This window comes from Pristiophorus japonicus, chromosome 6, assembly GCF_044704955.1.
Source record: "Pristiophorus japonicus isolate sPriJap1 chromosome 6, sPriJap1.hap1, whole genome shotgun sequence".
NCBI lineage: Eukaryota > Metazoa > Chordata > Chondrichthyes > Pristiophoridae > Pristiophorus > Pristiophorus japonicus.
The window spans coordinates 224,136,974-224,158,072 of record NC_091982.1 but is presented as its reverse complement, the minus strand read 5'-3'; the positions used below and the strand labels follow the sequence as shown (position 1 = coordinate 224,158,072).

At 43.4% G+C, this 21,099-nt stretch overlaps 1 protein-coding gene across 8 annotated transcripts in view; it reads left to right on the top strand.

The window, feature by feature from the left end:
- The window catches only part of LOC139265974 (ubiquitin carboxyl-terminal hydrolase 47-like), a 74,139-nt gene extending 66,848 nt beyond the window's left edge, over positions 1 to 7,291 (top strand). For 7 of the 8 annotated variants that reach the window (XM_070883637.1, XM_070883636.1, XM_070883633.1 and 4 more), the window contains 2 exons: positions 879 to 934; positions 7,059 to 7,291. In XM_070883637.1, the coding sequence (XP_070739738.1) occupies positions 879 to 934; positions 7,059 to 7,078 (76 nt within the window). In that variant the 3' untranslated portion in view covers positions 7,079 to 7,291. Of the gene's footprint in view, positions 1 to 878; positions 935 to 5,696; positions 5,750 to 7,058 lie in introns of all 8 variants that reach the window. The other variant, XM_070883632.1, reaches the window with a different exon arrangement.
- Positions 7,292 to 21,099: the final 13,808 nt, after the last annotated feature.

The window sequence follows — 21,099 nt, the reverse complement described above, 5'->3', positions numbered from 1 at the left end:
ATCCAGAAGATGCTGTCAGTGATTTCTTGCTGCTCCACAGGGTGTACTGTTGAAGTCCCTGCAGATGGCAATCTTTAGAAATTACTGAACTGATGAGAACTTTCCCTTTTATGCTGTAATATTTATACTGTTAAAAATCACTGAAAAAGTTAAGCCTTGTTGAATGGGGTGTAACTGGGTTTTTAATGGATATAAGACATAACTATTGCTGAACAACATCTCTGGCCCTGTAGAACTAATCTTATACTTGTGGACTGTCAAATGTTTCCATTATGATAAAAATTCCATTGGCTTTTAATATATTAAAAATATAAGTTTGTTTCTGATATTTCAGCTTCTACCTTAATCCATGTGTAAGTCCCAATCTTTATTTTGCTCTCTATAGAATTTATAAAGAGTGAAGGATAATCAGTGCAATTTACTTCCTGGTTTGCTGTCTGTGAGAATGCTTCAATGTGATTGGCTGCTTAGCCTGTTTGATGACATCACTGTTGATGGATTCTGGGGATCCCCTCGATTTGGTGCCAGGATCAAATCAACATCAGGAAAGTTGAAATCAATACCACAGAGATCACTAGATCCTTGGGGCAGCTTTCTTCAAGGTCAGCGGTGAGCACCGTCACTTCGCTGCTGACTGCAAAATCCAGGCCATAGTCTTGTTCATTAGATATATTGGGCAGGCATTGATCATGATGTGATTAGGTGTTTTGTGGAGGAGCAATTTAAAAATGTTTAAATCAACTTGGGCAAATTAGGTAGCAGGACCAAGGAATGCGAAATTGCAGAATTTTATTTGGATAATGTAAAATCATATATATTGGTACAAGACGTGAGACACATTTCTGTGCTTTTTAAGTAAATTGTTTAATATTTTGCAGTTCCAAAACAGCCTACCTGATTATGTACAGAAAGATAGATAAGAACAACACAGCAGGTATGGTGATTTATAGAATTCAACTTCGTAATTGTTTTATCTCAGCAAATTATTAATTTACAAAATGCTACCATGTACCGTACTTAAGAGCTAAAGGTGATATTAGTATGTATTTTGTAACATCAGAGCTTGCTTTGCTTCCCCATTCTCATTTTGAAGAACCATAACTTCTTCTACGAGTTCTCTACCACAGAATGAACCCGACACTGCATGTCTTTCCCAATCAACATGCCATTCAGATGAATTATTCCCAGTTCTCTGTTATTACTATTGGAGATGTAAAATAATTTGTCACCAGCTCCATTTTATATAATTATGCCCTTTTCCATTATATTGCTGCCTCAATCTTGCAGTGCTTATAATAAAATTGACCACTTAGTAAGCTCATAAATCAAATCATGTGGCAAATGGAAATAATGCTTGATATACTAAGATTTCAAGAAGTAACTCTAAACTGTGATGCAAGATAGAGTTCATTAAATAAATCTTAGATAACGTGACTTGTATTTTTAAACACTTTGTGGGCGATTTCCCCCAGACAACTTAAGCCCGAAAGAGCCTCTGAGGTGGCCAGATTGAGGTCATAAGCTGCAGCGCCAGTTGTAGCCCACATTTAGTGCAAGACGCCATCTTGGTAAAGGACTTGAAGTGCACACAACAACAACAACAACTTATATTTATATAGCGCCTTTAACATAGTGAAACATCCCACGGCGCTTCAAATAATTTAACACCAAGCCGCATAAGAGGAAATTAGGGAAGGTGCTTGGTCAAAGAGATAGGCTTTAAGGGGTGTCTTGAAGGAGGAAAGAGAAATAGAGAGGTGGAGAGGTTTCGGCAGGGAATCCCAGAGATTAGGGCTTAGGCAACAGAATACATGGCCACCAATGGTTGAGCGATTGCAATCAGGGTTGCTCAACAGGGCAGAATTAGAGGAGCGCAGACATCTCGTGGGGGGTGGGGGGTAATTGTGCGGTTGGAGGAGATTACAGAGATATGGAGGGGACAAGGTCATGGAGGGATTTGAAAACATGGATGATAATTTTGAAATCGAGCATTGCTTTACCGGGAGCACAGGGGTGATGGGTGATCAGGACATGGTGTGAGTTAGGACACGGGAAGCTAAGTTTTTAATCAACTCTAGTTTACGTAGGGTAGAATGTGGGAGGTCAGCCAGGAGTACATTGGAATATTCAAGTCTAGAGGTAACAAAGGCATGGATGAGGGCTTCATTAGCGGATGAGCTGAGACGGGGCAGAGACGGGCGATGTTATGGAGGTGGAAATAGGTGGTCTTAGTTATGCTGCTGATATGTGGTTGAAAGTTCATTTCAGGGTCAAATATGACACCAAGGTTGTGAACAATGTGGTTGAGTCTCAGGCAGAAGTTGGGGAGATGGATAGAGTCATTGTCTAGGGAACGGAGTTTGTGGCGGGAACCAAAAACAATGGCTTTGGTCTTCCCAATATTCCATTGGAGAAAATTTCTGCTCATCACAAGAAGTCTGATCATTTAGAGTCCGTGGAGGGAGACAGAAAGCAGGAAAGTATAGACCAATTAGCCTAACATCTGTCATTGGGAAAATGCTGGAGTCCATCATTAAGGAAGTAGTAGCAGGACATTTAGAAAATCATAATGCAGTCAAGCAGAGTCAGCATGGTTTTATGAAAGGGAAATCATGTTTGACAAATTTGTTGGGGTGCTTTGAGAATGTAATGAGCAGAGTGGATAAAGGAGAACCAGTTGATGTCATATATTTGGATTTCCAGAAAGCATTCAATAAGGTGCCACACAAAAGATTACTGCACAAGGTAAGAACTCATGGGGGTAATATATTAGCGAGGATAGAGGATTGGCTGACTAACAGAAAACAGAGAGTCAGGATAAATGGGTCATTTTCAGGTTGGCAAACTGTAACTAGTGGAGTGCCACAGGGATCAGTGCTGTGGCCTCAACCATTTACAATTTATATTAATGACTTGGATGAAGGGACCGAGTAAAACGTAGCCAAATTTCCTGATGATACAAAGATGGGTGGGAAAGCAAGTTGTGAGGAGGATGCAAAGAATCTACAAAGGGATATGGATAGGCTCAGTGAGTGGGCAAAAATTTGGCAGATGGACTATAATGTGGGAAAATGTGAGGTTATCCATTTTGGTAGGAGAAATAAAAAAGCAAATTATTAATTAAATGGGGAGCGATTACAAAATGCTGTAGTACAGAGGGATCTGGGGGTTCTTGTACATGAAACGCAAAAAGTTAGCATGCAGGTGCAGCAAGTAATCTGGCAAACGTCATGCTGGCCTTTATTACAAGGGGAATGGAGTATAAAAGTAGGGAAGTCCTGCTCCAACTGTACAGAGCATTGGTAAGATCATACCTAGAGTACAGCATACAGTTTTAGTCTCCTTATTTAAGGAAGGATATACAGTGTACTTGCATTGGAGGCTGTTGAGAGAAGGTTCACGAGGTTGATTCCTTAGATGAAGGGTGTTGTCATATGAAGAAAGGTTGAGCAGGTTAGGTCTATACTCCTTGGAGTTTAGAAGAAAGAGAGGTGATCTTATCAAAAAATATAAGATTCTGAGGGGGCTTGACAGGGTAGATACAGGGAGGATGTTTCCCCTAATGGAATAATCTAGACTAGGGGGCATAGTTTCAGAATAAGGGTCGTCCATTGAAACTAAAAATAGGAAGACTTTCTTCTTTCAAAGAGTCGTAAATCTTTGAAATTCTCTGTCCCAGTGAGCTGTGGAGACTGGGTCTTTGAATATATTTAAGGTGGCGATAGACACATTTTTGTATGATAAGGGAGTCAAGGGTTATGGGAAGCATGCGGGGAAGTGGAGTTGAGGCCAGGACTAGATCAACCATGATCTTATTGAATGGGGGAGCAGGCTCAAGGGGCCAAATGGCCTACTCCTGCTCCTATTTCTTATGTTCTTATGAGAGAAGTGGTAGTGAGGTAGAGCTAGGGGTCATCAGCGTACTTGTGGAAACTGACGCTGTGTTTTCGGATGATGTCGTCAAGGGCCAACGTGTCGATGAGAAAGAGGAGGGGGTCAAGGATAGATCCTTGGGTGACACCAGAGGTAACAATGCGGGAGCGGGAAGAGAAGCCATCGCAGGTGATTTTCTGGCTACAGTTAGATAGATAAGAATGGAACCTGGCGAGTGCAGTCCCACCCAGCTGGATGACAGTGGAGAGGCGTTGGAGAAGGATAGAGTGGTCAACTGTGTCAAAAGTTACAGACAAGTCAAGAAGGACGAGGAGAAATAGTTTGCCTTTGTCACAGTCATTTGTGACTTTGATGAGAGCCGTTTCGGTACAGTGGCAGGTGCTGAAACTGGATTGGAGGGATTCTATCATGGAATTGCGGGAAAGATGGTCACAGATTTGGGAGGTGACAACACGTTCAAGGACTTTGGAGAGGAAAGGGAGGTTGGAGATGGGGCGGTAGTTTGCAAAGACGGAGGAGAATGGCTGCTCGGAGGATTAATAAGGACCTGATTGACAATTCAATTATGCTCATTAAAGAGGCGACACACTAGTTTGGTGGCTAGCGCCCTCTCCTAACAGCAGCCAGCTGATTAGGAGTAAACTTATCATTGCTGAGGATTTTGAGGACGACTTAATGGTATATCACCTTTTACTGTTCACTTTCTGCTGGAGGATTGAAGACGACTCCTGAAACACTTTGGAAGACTTTGTGTGACACTTGGTAAAGAAAGCAACAAGTGGACGTGGGTGAATGCAGACTACATATATAGTTCCAGGAAAATTGCATCTAATTATCATTTGAGTGCTAAACGTGCATTTGTCAGTTTCGGCACCTGCAGCCACATTTAAATCATGATGATCATCAGTTAGCCCGAAAATAATGTGCTAAATGCATACTTTCAAACCGGCGTTTCTCATTAGCACAGCACATATTTAGCGCTTGTTTTTACCCTTTGGCCAAAATAATCCCCTATATGTTTGCCAGCTATAATTCCACTGTATAGAAAAAGGTTCTAGGTAGATCAGAACATAAGAATTAGGAGCAGGACTAGGCCATACAGCCCCTCAAGCCTGCTCCACCATTCAATAAGATCTTGGCTGATCTTCGACCTCAACTCCATTTTCCTGCCCAATCCCCATATCCCTTGATTCGCCAAAAATCTATAACTCATCTTCTCTTCCCGCCCTCACATTGTTACCTCTGGTGTCCCCCAAGGATCTATCCTTGACCCCCTCCTATTTCTCATCGACATGTTGCCCCTTGGCGACATCATCCGAAAACACAGCGTCAGTTTCCACATATACGCTGATGACAGCCTTGAATATACTCAATGACTGAGCATCTAAATGCCTTTGGGGTAAAGAATGCCAAAGCTTCACAACCCTCTGAGTGAAGAAATTCCTCCTTACCTCAGTCTTAAATGGCTGGTCCCTTATCCTGAGACTATACCCCCTGGTTCTAGACCATCTAGCCAGGGGAAACAACAGCATCAGCAATCCCCCTCAGAATCTTACATATTTTAATGAAATCACTTATCCTACTTCCAAACTCCAGAGCGTATAGGCCCAATCTACTCAGTCTCTCCTCATAGGACAATCCTCTCATCCCAGGGATCAATCTATTGTGAATAATTGAGAGAAACAAGACAAAATTATTTTCTCTGACTTTATTTTTTAAAGTGTTGCACTGATCTAGGTTTGTAAAACATGGCATGCTTGTCGCCCAGAAAGTGCTAATTGTTGGAATGTTTTATTTTCCAGAATTCCTCCACTAAAAAAAATCTGTGCAGGCAGAAGTAAACTCTCATCGCAAGGTATCTCAGAACACAAACCACCTTACAGAGAAATGAGAGAATTAGCCTCATAAAATGATCAACGTTCATTGCTTATGCAGTATCAATGTTTTTAATAGCTAAAAAATCATTAAGACTCAAAAATTGATCAGGATTTAAAAAAATTGAATATATACAATCAAAAGTGATCATGGACTAAAAAGAATTCATTCTCTATAAACTATTTATTTTCTTCTCTAACCAGCAACATATCATCATAGGCGGTCCCTCGAAACGAGGATGACTTGCTTCCACGCCAAAAAAGAATGAGTTCACAGGTGTTTCAATCAAGGACCCGAACTACATCCTCAAGGATGGAAGATGCCTGTGCGTGGATTTTTTTTAAGTGGGGTGGCCGTTGCACACCAGCCACCACACGGGCTTGACAGAGCTAGGTCTTGGTCCAGGAGCAAGGATTAACCAAGACGACTGGAAACCAGCTCTGCTGCACGGACCTAGTGCACACACATATCGCAGTGTGGCAACATAGTAATACTGTAACAGCTGGTTCTATTTCCATTGCTGCCTGTCACATGATCACAGTTGTTACTGTTGCCAAGTGCTGACTTGGTTTTTCTGTTGAGAGTTTGTAACAGGAAAGCAATATGTTTATATAAATTCATCACTTTCCTGAAATAGAAGCTTTGAGAATTCAATCCCCAGTTTCTATCAAACAATTTGAGAAAAGCAAAGAAACTCAAAGTTAGGTTTAAAATTATTTTGGTGGGGCAGGTGGAGCACTGTTCCTCGAGACCCCACAGAAATAATCTGTGCCGCTGTTGCCCTGTGATTGTGCCTCCTCTACGCACCCCCCCACCACACCTCACCACAGGATTTATCTTGCTGCAGGCTGGGCTGTCTCTGGGCCGGCTGATATTGTGCCACCTTAATCTGACCTGCGCTGCATTGGGACACTCGTTTGGGTCGGGCAGCTTGCGGTTAAACTTAAATGAGGCCCGGGACTCCAAAAGGCTCTGGTCCCTTCACTGCTGAAATGGCTGGGCAGTCAGGGCACTCCACCAGTTGGCCACCCAAAAGCTGAATCTACCACACCGTGCAGGGGAATTTGTGTAACGTATAACGTCCGGCTGATCCAATACCGTCCATTTTACGCCCATCCAATAATAATAACAGACGTTTCAGATTTTGGTCTGCAGTTTCCCTCTGATGCAGAAGTTGAGCATATCAGAGTGTGAGCCAGCTCACATGATTCTCAAAATGTTTGACCTGTAAACTGAATTTAAATGAAAGATTTACTTAGGAATGTTCTTTGTTGCCTTTATCCCTATAGGTCCTCCCTCATACAGATGATTTCCAGAAGCATTTCATGGGCAGACACTAAAACTCCTGAAATGAGCTCTTTGAAGCACAGAACTGATATTCTTTACAGTCAGCCCCAAGATGCTGGAAGCAGCCAACATCTGCAGGAACAAAACTGCACAGTTGAATGTCCATTTTTTGGAACCCATGTGTGATAGCACCCCCAGGCTTGGAGTGGGAATAAAATGTTGTGGTTGCGCTGTGCACGGTGTCTGTTGTATGTCAGTTTAAGGTAAGGTACAGTCGCACCCACATGTAAAAGTGTTAATGTAACATATCTGCTGATAACAGCTCAGTTTAAGTGCTTTAATAATAGCCATTCAAATGTTCTGCAGAAGTACAACCTTAATGTATTACAAATGTCTATGGGACACTGATAGCAAGGTCTTGCAGTTCTAGGACTACTTTCAAAATGAACATATTAATCATATTTGAAACATATAAGCTTCTGAGGGGGATTGACAGCATACATGCTGAGAGATTGTTTCCCCTGGCTGGAGGGTCTAGAACTCGGGGGAATAGTCTCAGGATAAGGGGCCAGCCTTTTAAGACTGAGATGAGGAGAAATGTCTTTACTTGGAAGGTTGTGAATCTTTGGAATTCTCTACCACAAAGGGCTGTGTTGCTGAATCGTTGAGTATATTCAAAGCTGAGATAGATAGTGTTAGTGTTTTATCAGAAGAATCACTCAACACTCAGAGTCGGTTCCAACGCCAATGCAGCCTTTATTAACGCCAGCGGGGAGGAAGCCTCAGGACTGGATCCAGGCACTTCACTCTGCAGAACAAAGGGTTTCATGGATCTTTATATGTTTTACAACAGTTTACTACAGTTACATACTATCCAATCATACAGATTATGAATTCAATTAGACCAATAGATAGAGTTAGTTTCTAAACATAAAGTGGCTCATGTGTTGCTAAGAGATGTGTTGCTAAGGAGTGTGTTGCTAGGAACGACTCATGTATCCTGAAACCTGGTCCAGGCCCCCCTTATCTTACTGTCCTTGGGTGCTGTCTTTGGGTAGCCTCCTTATCTTAATCCTGTTAGAGTTGTATTATTCTTACATTCACCAGAACATTCTCCTTCGGAGGCCTGGCTGATTAGAGACATCTGCAGAATTTGCTTGTTATTCCTGTGTGTGGGAAACAACAATTATCAGTTTCCAGGAATGCGGTCCATTTCAGCTAACAGAAATCCCTTGAGGCTTCACAGGTAGCCATTTTATGGTATTAGTTACATTTAGTTCTAACCTTATACTACAGGTGTAGTTCTAACCTTATGCTACAGGTGTAGTTCTAACCTTATGCTACAGGTGCCGTTGCCCTAGGTTTTGATATATTCAGCAGGTGCCTAATGCCTACAACAATTCCCTCCTTTCGGTAAAGGGGCTAGTCCTAGTCCCCCTTTAACCGACCGCCCTACACTTGTTAGTTTTTGTGCACGGCCCGGTACTCCCTGCCTCAACGTGCTGGCCAGTCACGCGGTTTCAGGAGTCCCGGTTGCTTAGATCAAATTGACAAAGGTCAAATCCTCCTTCCCCTACAAGATAGACTTGTTTAGTATTTGGGGACCGGTCATGGGTCCCTTTTCGTTGTTCATGGTGCCTGCATGCCTGGCAGGCCATTATGCCCCATGTTATTGCTAAGATCACTTGTATCCCGACCAGTACGTGTGAAATTATTCGAATCCAAGGATGGATGTTCACATTTATTCCCCAGTCCCAGACCTTTCTCCACCAACTCTGACTTTGTAAGTCTGTATCGATATCTTCTTCCAGTACTTTGATTTTAGTTTGCAGTTGGTGGTAGAGCTTTACGGATTGACCCACTCTGAGCCTCAACTCTCGTAATACTTCGGTTAGATGTGGGATAGGGACCAGATCTGGCTCGTCATAATCCTGCAAATGATCATGGAGCTGATCGGTTACCTCAATAACTTCGGACTTCCGGCACCTAACTTGGGTGATATGCGCTTGCCCGATCGTGACAGGTCGTAGTGGCGTAAAGCAAAAGTTTGGCTGTGGTATAGGGCACTGCAGATCATTATACTGGTATGAACGCTCAGTAGTAGAGATGCAGTATCTTCCTTTCCCTCCGTAGCCTGCCCTCGCAAAGTGCATGTGTGCGGGCACTATTTCTAGTACACACCCGTCTGTTCGGTTAAACCCGCACTCGCCTAGCTCACCTCGGCCTACCGGGTGAGGGCATACTGTGATCTCCCCCCTTTGCTTGCATTCTGTTAGGGAAATCCCGGTAAGTATGTCGTTTCGGCGAACGGCGGAGGTGGTGGTCAGATAGTAACGTATGGAGACATTTTCCCGTATTACTCCGATATCCTCTAGTTGGTACAGGGGAAACGGTCCTGAATCCGGCGTGGCTATGGGGATCATCAGGACTATCCCTATCCCAGTATTCCTTCCCATCTGGCAGTCTGGAATTGCTGGGTATACTCGAGTCAGTCCCTTCAGAGTACAATTATCCAGTGTCCCCCTCTGGTTAGCCAACTGAGCTAAATGTGAACTGTCTATCCAATCGGGTACTTCCCCGCGTTGGATCTGGTCGAGATTGTGGCGGATCTGCCCCACCATCCACAGTCCATAAGCGTGACAGAGTTGCCCCTGTCTTTGCTTTCCTGTATCTTTTTCTCTATCAATGAGGTGGTTGATAGTTTCGGCGTGAGCCTCCAGGACTGAGATGCCATCCAACTGGATTTCGGCACCCTCCTTTCCTAGGTTGGCTTGGTCTTCCTGTTTTTGCTCCACCCTCTCTAATAACCCCTTCATCCCCCTCTAAGCTGTTCCACCCTCTCATTTAACCCTTGTATATCTATCGAGTTTACTATGGAGGTCCCTGTATTGAAACCGGTAGCAACATCATTAACTATTCCCCTCTTTATCCTGGGGGCTGACCCCTGTCCTCGGAATCTACTGGCACCCATTGCATCGGCAGCCTGCTGCATTATAACTTTACTTAATACATTGTACATTTTCCTTGACTGTTCCGTACAGTATTCCGGCATCTGGATGCCTGAAATATTGATCAGGACAGGCACAATTTCATGTTTAACATTATCATACAATAATTCCCCTTCGTTGTACATTACAATCCCATTTTCTGGTCCCTTAGTAGTTATGGGACAAGGCAGTTCCTCGGGCAATGTAGTGGTTCTTATGGGGCGTGGTGTCTGAGGGGGTGAGAAGCATACATACAATGATATTGCAGCCGCCCCCACCTCCTCGTAGTACCCACACAGCCTCACTCCCTTTTTGCAGATGACTGATTGCTGGGACTGTCCCGGAGGCGCGTAAATTATGCCGAAAATACATTCATCGGGCCCTTTGACATCCCTCTGTTTAATGCAGCTGTTCCTTATTCCCGTGGAGCACTGTACACATACCCGGTTCTTATTATGATTTACTTGTAACCATGCATTAAAATAAGTCCTGTCCTTGCTCCAGTCCTTGGCTGCTGGGATGCACACTCCATCCGTTAAGTTAAACAAGACTCCATAGTTCATGTAGTTGTTTATTTCCTGAGTGCGCTGCAATCCGTTGGTATCATCCAGTGTTTGTGTGGGTGTTGAGGTTCCCAGTATCATGAGTCCCCAGAGTCGAAGTCACCACTGCGGTCCCATCTTGGTAAGTGTTTTATCTGAAAATTTTAAACAGATAGCCTGGTCGTCACCAGGTGTTAGGTTCTGGTCTACTTGTGTCGCTGTCACTCTGTGGAATCGAAGGTAAGGATTAGGTTAACCATATTCTTTATAGTCGTATCATCTTTATCACTTCATGTCCCTGTCTGGGCTGCCGTCGGTTTTGCATTTGAGCCTGCTGTGCTCGAGCCTGCACTATGACCCATCTAAATATTAGCCAAACTCCAATCAACACCATTATTCCTCCAAACATCGCTGTCTGCTTTACCGTTAGGTTGGGTTTGTGGACCACACCTACCCACCGTGGGGTACATTGGCTCTATTGCCATAGGTGATGGTGCTATGGCTGCGCACTGCACTATCCGTCTAGTCCCGTTTTTTAAAACATCTCTTCCAGCCTGTTTATCTTAGCTTTTAACTCTTGACCAGCTAGTTTCGTTTTATTTTTATTCTGAATATCCCACCATTTCCTCTGTCTGTCAGGTGAGTCTTCTTTATTTTATTAAGAAATCCAAATTAATAATGTCCAGTATAAAACAGCTGTCAATGGAAAGGGTTAATTCCTTTACAGGTTTGTAAGAAAGCCTGATGTCATTACGTGACTTCACGTAATCATCCGAAAAAATTTTTTTTTTAATTGATTTAAAACGAGACCACACATTTTTAATAGCAATTTTGTTTACTGAAATTCAATTTTGTTTTTTTTTAAATTTCTCTCTCAGCACAAAATCTAAACTTCTGTGCCAGTTCCATTTTTTATAAGAATTTAAGAATTCAGCAAGATTCTCCAATTCCCAGTTTTTTTTTTTGTGCTGAGTTCGCATAGCTTAGATCTTTTCTCCTCGTTATCTTCAAAACCCTCCTGCTTGTTTAGACTGTTCGGGACTTTTCTTGATAAACACTGTCCATTTTGGAAATCTTTTCAAACTGCATTGAAACTTTTTCATAATTTAAAATTCGAATCCATGTAGAGTGTTTTTTACCTCTTCCAATTTTTTTCTTCTAATTAAACCAATATCTTTTCACAGCAAACATCAACTAGTATTTAGTAAGTTATGTCTTTTTCCATCACAAACATATTTGTTAATTTAAAATCATTTGTTTACTTTCAAAGTGGCGTCCTTATCTTTTTCTTTTCTCCATAACTGGAATGGAGTCAGCTTTGAGGGTTTGAGGGCTGCTTTTCGTTATCTCAAAATGCTCCAGTTTCAAAGTCGTTAAAATGTCTCTTCTAAACTGCTAAAGCTTGCTGTTTTTAACATTTTTCAAAAGTTCCTTTTACACCTTCGCAGATAGCTCGCCACTCGCCCAGGAGTTTGACCTGATCAGATTTAATTTAATTATTTTTTTTTGAATCCACCTCAGTATTTTCTGTGCCTTCTCTGAATATCTCAAAATCCCAATTCAAACTTTGTAATTTCAATCTTTATTTAAAACCTTTTTTTTTGAACTAGAAGCTTTCTTAAAAGGCATTCTTTATCTCATTCCGAGACTAAATTTATGTCTTTCAACCCAATGTAATCAATCATTGCATGTTTTCTTTCGACAAGTAAATGAGCGTATCAAATAAATTCTTTTTTTTTAACCACCGGGACCATATATTTTTTATCTTTTGCTCAACAAACCTATCCTTTGTACATTTCCTAGCTCCGTAACTTATCATCCGAATAAATCCACACCTGCGTTTCTAACTTAAAATGTCTTAAAACTTCCCACATACAGGACAACACTACAAAGGGTTAGCTAAAATAAACAGACACTTGCATTCCTCTTCCAACCAGGCTTTCAGAAACATGACAACATAAAAATTCATTCCGCAGTCACAAAATCACACAGGGACTCTCACTCAATGACCAGACATTTACAACAGTCTATCTTCTTTCCTATTAATTGTTTTGGATCCATGACCTTTCAGGGAATTCGTAGTTTTATCGAAATAATTCCTCACATAACTTTTGTAGTGGACTACCGGTATTGGTTTTTCCGTTCCTTCACCCACCATTCCCGTTGGGCTGCTGGCAGGTCCTGAGGATCCCACCCTGCTCTAATCATTTTCTCGATTAGTTTATTTTGCTTTTCCGCCAGATGGCGGGTAAGGGACCCTTCTGATTCCCACTTGAGTTTATCTGCTTTATCTGGCCATTCCTGGGTCGGATTAGAACCGTTAGGAATCTACTCTCAGAGGTTTGCCTTTTACCTCGCACAACTTGTAGTAGACCGTCTCTGGGCTGCTGTCAGGTCACAAGTCCGCTGTTACACAAACTTATACAATTCTTAAAACGGGTTTAAGCAATTCCCGCAGTGCTCTACGTATCCTTAACGACTACCTACCACCGCTCTGCCCGTTGGTCCGACCCTGTTCACAGGTTTGGATTCCGTTAGCCGCTGTACACTGCTTGGTTCTCCCCCGGGGTATATTTCAAATCACACTACTGGGTCCGGAAGATGTCTCTCGGTATCACGATCCCACGGTCTAAATGTGTTCCCTACGCCTACTTGGTTCCTGGCCGTCACGTGGGACAAAAGTCCTCTTAATTCAGGCTAGGCGTTTAAGATATTAGACCATCTCCTCGTGTCGATCAACCGGCTTCCACCTTCCGCACCCTTTATAATCATTTTTTATACTCACCTGGGTTTTTCCCAAGGGCGTCCAGCGACACCGGGAAATCCTGCCGACTACGCCACTGTTAGTGTTAGTGTTTTATCAGAAGAATCACTCAACACTCAGAGTCGGTTCCAACGCCAATGCGGCCTTTATTAACGGCAGCGGGGAGGAAGCCTCAGGACTGGATCCAGGCACTTCACTCTGCAGAACAAAGGGTTTCATGGATCTTTATATGTTTTACAACAGTTTACTACAGTTACATACTATCCAATCATACAGATTATGAATTCAATTAGACCAATAGATAGAGGTAGTTTCTAAACATAAAGTGGCTCATGTGTTGCTAAGAGATGTGTTGCTAAGGAGTGTGTTGCTAGGAACGACTCATGTATCCTGAAACCTGGTCCAGGCCCCCCTTATCTTACTGTCCTTGGGTGCTGTCTTTGGGTAGCCTCCTTATCTTAATCCTGTTACAGAGTCGTATTGTTCTTACATTCACCAGAACATTCTCCTTCGGAGGCCTGGCTGATTAGAGACATCTGCAGAATTTGCTTGTTATTCCTGTGTGTGGGAAACAACAATTATCAGTTTCCAGGAATGCGGTCCATTTCAGCTAACAGAAATCCCTTGAGGCTTCACGGGTAGCCATTTTATGGTATTAGAGTTACATTTAGTTCTAACCTTATACTACAGGTGTATTTCTAACCTTATGCTACAGGTGTAGTTCTAACCTTATGCTACAGGTGCCCTAGGTTTTGATATATTCAGCAGGTGCCTAATATCTACAACAGATAGATATTTGGGCTCCAGAGGACTCAAGGGATACGGGGGTAGTGCAGGAAAGTGGAGTTGAGGGCGAAGATCAGCCATGATCTTATTGAATGGCAGAACAGGCTCAAAGGGCCGTATAGCCTACTCCTGCTCCGAATTATTATGTTCTTATATGAAATGTCCTTATTTAATAAAAAAACAAGTAACTGGTGAAGTTTAGCTCCAATATTCTCATGATTCCATAATCATATATCATACGAACATAAGAAATAGGAGTAGGCCATTCGGCCCCTCGAGCCTGCTCCGCCATTCAATGGGATCATGGCTGATCTTCCAATTTCCTGCACTATCCCCGTATCCCTTGATTCCTCTAATATACCAAAATCTTATCGATTTCTGTCTTGAATATCCTCAACGACTGAGCCTCAATAGCCCTCTTGGGTAGAGAATTCCAAAGATTCACAACGCTCTGGGTGAGTATATCACTTATACACCTTCCACGTGGTGATTCATGCTGCTCTCCAGAAACTTTTTCTTTAACGTCCTTTTTGATAAATTATTAGAACAACCTTTGTAGCACAACCAGTGACGAGAAACAACCGCAAAATACATTTATAGTAATGCCAATTATGTGACGTTGATTCATACAATAGCTCCTCAGTTTGTGTGTTGTTTGTCCAGTCTGAATTTTTAGTAAAGCTGGAATTTCAGTGCAAAAAGAGGATCAAAAGTGAAGCCCAACTAACAATAAAGAATTTCAGTGCAATTTAGTGTTGCAATTGAATCATTGCTGTATGCAAAAAATTAACTCACAGATTATATTTTTTTAAGCTTTTACATTATTTCTGCTTTGTTTCAAGATAGAATGGGACTGATGAATCTCTTGTTAGCAATTTCTATAAATAAGATTGGAAGTGTTTTAGCCAAGTTCGGACCGGGAGAAGTGACTCCATATGAGCCAGGAAGCTGAGAATGACACATAAGGTGAACCACTGGATACGACGGGGTCTAAATTGCCCTGCGCCCCAATTGTGGGCGCTAACTTTCCGGGGCCGGGACTTTTAGTGCCCGGCGTGGAAGTCCTATCCCCGCCCCTGCCCCCGCCCCGCCCCCCCCAGAATTGCCATTACCGCTCCTGAAAGAAAAGGGAGTGCAATCTCCTGCACACCACTTCCTTTGGGGGCAGTAACTGAGGCGCTCTTGGGGCGGGGAGTGCCAACGTACTTGAATGCCCCTCCCCTTCGCTTAAAGGAGAGTGCTGCTGCGCCCTCTGATGGCCTCCACTGGGCCACCAGGGCAGCGTGCGACCGGGCCAGCAGCCTGGCACGCACGATGGAGTGCCGGGCTGCATGATGGCGGCCTGGACCCCGCTAGGGCTGCCATCGGCGAGCTGACCTGAGAGTCGGCTGCCAAAAGAAGATGGCGGCCCAGGGCGCTTGCGCGCTCCCCTTTAAGCACTGCTCCGAGAGTGGAAGTCGGCAAGCTTCGTGACCTGCGAAGCTGGCTTTGACATCTGCTGGCGCCAACCTCGGTAATTTCCCCCATGGAGCATTAAGGGGTTGATATGGGGCGGTGAGGGGTCGCTGCAATGTCATCGCCGGTTGTGCGGCAGCCTGCCTGCAAACTCCGGGGCAATTTCTCAGGAGGCGTAGCGCTCCCCCCACCGGGCAATAATGGGGCTATAAAAATGTTCTTAAATTGAGTCTTTTTTACTTGTTCTCTCCATGTGTACAATGTATATTAAGCTTTGGAATCTGCTTCTGAAGGCCTTTCATTTATTCTGTTTATTGTTAATAAATTGCGTTGAACCCACTCATTTGATGTGCACCCATATTCTTACACTACATAACCAGATGAATATTTCATTTGGAACTAACCGCTGCACCAAATGCGATGCAGCCCAGCAGTCACCAATAGATTAGGTCCCATTACAATTAAGCTGCTCTTACACTTCCCACCTTCACCTTAATACAAAGCCCTCTCCAGTGCGCATTGACCTGAAAGTGGCAGTTTAACTCACGAGTCAGATTCTGATCTGATTCCCGAAAGCCAGGTGGGGTATGACACTCCCCTGCCGCGCCCCCCGCCCCCCCCCTTAAGTAATGTAAAGCTGTCTTACAATACTTTGGTTTGGCATTTGAGGATTTAAGCAGGGATGTAAAAAATACTTAGGCATTCCAAAACTGGATCTCCTGGCCAAATTCTAACGTTATATTTAAAAATTTTATCTTTTTTAATATCAAGAGAAACTGAACACTACTTTCCCCCAAGATTTAAAAAAAACTGGGTGAGTATCTCTAACAAGCTCCCCAGTAGATGCAGTGCTGTAGCACTGTGCTCTGTGCTCTGAAATCGACCCAATTTATATGGTATGCTGGGATGCACAGCACTGGGGATAACAGCAGATATACGTGCATAGTTCTTTATAGGTCATGACGTTCGGCCCGAAAATTCAAAGGGTTATAATAAATGTACGGGTGTACCTACTGGGAACCTCCATCGCTGATCCCAGCTGAGTATGCAGGGTCAGGCAGAGGTTCCCCAACTCAAAGCTTTCGATAAGGTCCCACATGGAAGACTGGTCACAAAAATAAAAGCCCATGGGGTCCAGGACAAAGTGGTAAGTTAGATGCAAAATTGGCTCAGAGGCAGGAAGCAAACAGTAATGGTTGATGAGTGTTTTTGTGACTGGAAGGCTGTTTCCAGTGGAGTGCCACAATCCTGCTTTTTGTGGTATATATCAATTATTTTGACTTGAATGTAGCGGGTATGATTAAGAAGTTTGCAGATGATACTAAAATCGGCTGTGTGGTTGATAATGAAGAAGAAAGCTGTAGACTGCAGGAAGATATCAATGAACTGGTCAGGTGGGCAGAACAATGGCAAATGGAATTCAATCTGGAGAAGTGTGAGATAATGCATTAGGGGGGGGCTAACAAGGCAAGGGAATAAACATTAAATCGCAGGACACTGAAGTGTAGAGGAACCCTGAATGTAGCAGGCTGGATAGACAAGGTGGTTAAGAAGGCATACGGAATACTTGCCTTTATTAGCCGATGCATCGAATACAAGAGCAGGGAGGTTATGCTTGAACTGTATAAAACACTAAGTTAGGCCACATGTAGAGCACTGCATGCAGTTCTGGTCACCACATTTCAGGAAAGATGTGATTGCACTCGAGAGGGTACAGAGGAGATTTACAAGGATGTTGCCTGGACTGGAGAATTTAGCTATGATGAAAGATTGGCTAGGCTGGATTTGTTTTCTTTGCAACAGAGGGGGCTGAGGGTAGACCTTATTGAGATGTATAAAATTATGAGGGGCCTAGATAGAGTGGATAGGAAGGTCTTATTTCCCTTAGCAGAGGGTATATAGATTTTAAGTAATTGGTAGGGGATTTGAGGGGAAATTTCTTCACCCAGAGGGTAGTGGGGGTGTGGAACTCACTGCCTGAAAGGGTGGTAGAGGCAGAAACCCTCAACACATTTAAAAAATACTTGGATGTGCACTTGAAGTGCCGTAACCTACAGGACTATGGACCAAGAGCTGGAAAGTGGGATCAGACTGGATAACTTTTTGTCGGCAGGCGCGGACATGATGGGCCGAAATGTCCTCCTTCCGTGCTATAAATTTTTATGATTCTATGATTCAAAGGCACATCTCAAGCACCCACCAGAAGGGTGCAGGAAATACGATACTGGAAAGCTAATCACAGGCCTGATAAATTAAGTTATAAGCTAAAAGTCACTCTTTAAAACTATTCCTAGATATAAATTGGTTTCAAGTTTGCATCTTGCTTAACCGTTCTGTGATGTTAATAACTTACATTTATACAGTGCATTTCAGATAATAAAACCTCCCAAGACCTTTTACAATAGAAATGAAAGCAGGAAGTAGGGGAGAAGCTGAGCACATGTGGCTTAAGAGTAGGCCTTTGAAGGATAGAGACGAAGTAGGGCGAAGAGATACTGGGAGAGAATTCAAAATGCAGGGATGTGGTGACTGATAGATTTTGGCACTGAAGTTGAATGGGAGGGATGGCGAGCAGGAACGTACAATAAACCAGAAACAGAGGATTAAAATGTGCATGTTGGAATATGGGGTTGGGAAAGATCACAGAGGTGAGGTGCTGCAAAGCCCTGGAGAAATTTGAGAATTAAGATGTACTGCAGCACATCCTAAATCTATGCTCACAAGTGATGATGATGGTTTGTCCTTCATTGTCAGAAATGACAGCCTATGATTCATCTCCCATACACAGGACATTGAATGTCAGATTGATCTGAGGGCTGATACTTGCTTGATTTCATTTGAGCTGCCTTTGCTCGAACTAGTTGGATATGACTTGCTTCAAGCTTTGTTGTGCATTGTGAATCACCTTTTGCCACTTTTGCCTGTCACAAGCATCATGTATCAGTTGAGATGCCACTTTTTTTCAGATTGATTTTAGGCAGAGCTCATCCAAAACACTGCTGCCTGTATCCTAACTCACACCAAGTCCTGTTCACTAATAGCCTCTGTCCTTGCTGCCCTACATTGGCTTCTGCTTGAGCAAAGCCTCGATTTTAAAATACTCACCTTGTTTTCATTGCCTTGCCCCTTCCTATCTCTGTAATCTCCTCCAGCCCTACAACCCTCCAAGCTATTTGCCGCCTTCCAATTCTGGCCACTTGCACATCCCTGACTTTAATCACTCCACCATTGGTGACCGTGCCTTCAGCTGCTGAGGCTCTGGAATTCCCTCCCTAAACCTCTCCGCCTCTCTATCTCTCTTTCCTCTTTTAAGATGCTCCTTAAAACTTACCTCTTTGACTAAGCTTTTGGTTATCTGCCGTAATATCACCTTATGTGATTCGGTGTAAAGTTTTGTTTGATAACGCTCCTGTGAAGCACCTTGGGATGTTTTACTACATTAAAGCACTATATATATGCAACTTATCATTATATCTTTTGAACTGACCACCACAAAAGCTTTTACCAAGCTTCAGCTTATCTTGGGTATCGAGTATCAGGCATTGGACAAGGTGACCAGCCCACCTTAACTGCATCTTTACTATCATTGCTTCTATGTCTGGCATATTTGCTCTTCTGACATCAGTCCTTGAGCCAAAATTGAATTTTCATGTTCTTCCTGAGGCAGTCTAGGTGGAAATGACTGGGTTTGCTGATGTGGTGACTGTAAATACAACAGCTATAGCACACATACAGTAAGAAAAAGAAAGTCTTACATTTATTTATCACCGTTCACCACCTCAAGATGTCTCAAAGTGCTTTACAGCAAATTAAGTACTTTTGAACTGTAGTCACTGATGTAGGAAATGCAGCAGCCAATTTACACACAGCAAGCTCCCACAAACAGCAATGTGATAATGAGCAGATAATCTGCTTTAGTGATGCTGGTTGAGAGATAAGTATTGGCCAGGACACCCATGAAAACTCACCTGCTCTTCGAATAATGCCTTAGGATCTTTTTGACCATTTTAGAGGGCAGGCGGGCCTCGGTTTTACGTCCTATGTCACAACTATCACTTTGTAGACCTTGGGCGGGAAATTGGGCTGCTTTGTGGCTGCCGTTAGCACCCGAGGGAAGAGGTTGAGGCTATGATCGAGGAAAGGGACTCTGACTATGATCGGGGGGAGGAACTCTGGCTATGATCGAGGGGAGGGACTCTGACTATGATCGGGGGGAGGAACTCTGGCTATGATCGAGGGGAGTGACTCTGACTATAATCTGGGGGAGGAACTCTGGCTATGATCGAGGGGAAGCACTCTGGCTATGATCAAGGGGGGGGGCTCTGGCTATGATCGAGGGGAGGGGCTATGGCTATGATCGTGGGGAGGGGCTCGGGCTATGATCGGGGGAGGAGCTATGGCTATGATCGGGGGAGGGGCTCTGGCTATGATCGTGGGGAGGGGCTCAGGCTGATCAGGGGGAGGGGCTCAGGATATGATCAGGGAGGGGCTCTGGCTATGATTGGGGGAGGGACTCAGGCTATGATCGGAGGAGGTGCAAATAAGTTTGCGACCAGACGCGGCGAGATCAGCACCTTGTGCTAAATTCAGCAGGGGTTTGTGGTGATGGTAACACATAGCACCGCTCTCTGCTGAGCCCGATGATGCTGACATCATCACCATGCGCAGCACCCTGCTAGCATCCCAGAACAAAAATTGGCCCTCGCCCCCAGGTTTAGTGCCTGGCGCTGACAGCGACAGCTTCAACAGTCGGGTTTCAGTCGAATGTCGGCTGGAGGAGCGCTATTTAAATGCACCAACATCCGGTGAAGTTTTAGTCAGCCAATAATGTTTCCTTCTTAGTTTCAAATAGGCAGTCAGGCGTTTCGAACAATTTGAGAAATTTGCAATTGAAGGAGTGTTCTGGCTCTTAAAGATTCATGACTTTCATTGAAGGCAGTTTTTAAACTCCAGCATTTATATTGGGGGAGAAATTCTGGCCTCCCGGGTCCGTACTGAGTGTGTACGGACCCGGGAAGGCATCGCAAAAGCCGGTTTTCAGCGCACAATGCGCATGCGCTGAAAACCAGCTTTACCGATCTGTCAAGCTGGAGCTTGATAGATCTTCCATATCTCAGGAGCGAGGACATTTGCAAGGGCAAGATTGCGGGATTTACCCATATCTTGCCCAGCAAATGTCCTCAAAACTTTTGTGCCTGATAAAAGCAGGCATATAGCCTACTTTAACAGACATAAGTGTTTTAAAATACACAAAAACATTTTAAAATAAAATGATAAAAGCACATTTTATTGTTAACAACCCTCCCCACTAAGATAAGTTTATTTTAAACCATAATTAAAACATTTTTTTTGTAAATTGGAGAAGCATTTTTTTTATAATACATAAATAACTTTAATTTAAATTAATAAAAATATGTGGTGTATTTTTCTATTTTTTATTACTGGTTTTGTGTGTTTTGGGAGCTGCTTCTCATTCATAATAATGGGAACTCCAACTTACGGAGTTCCC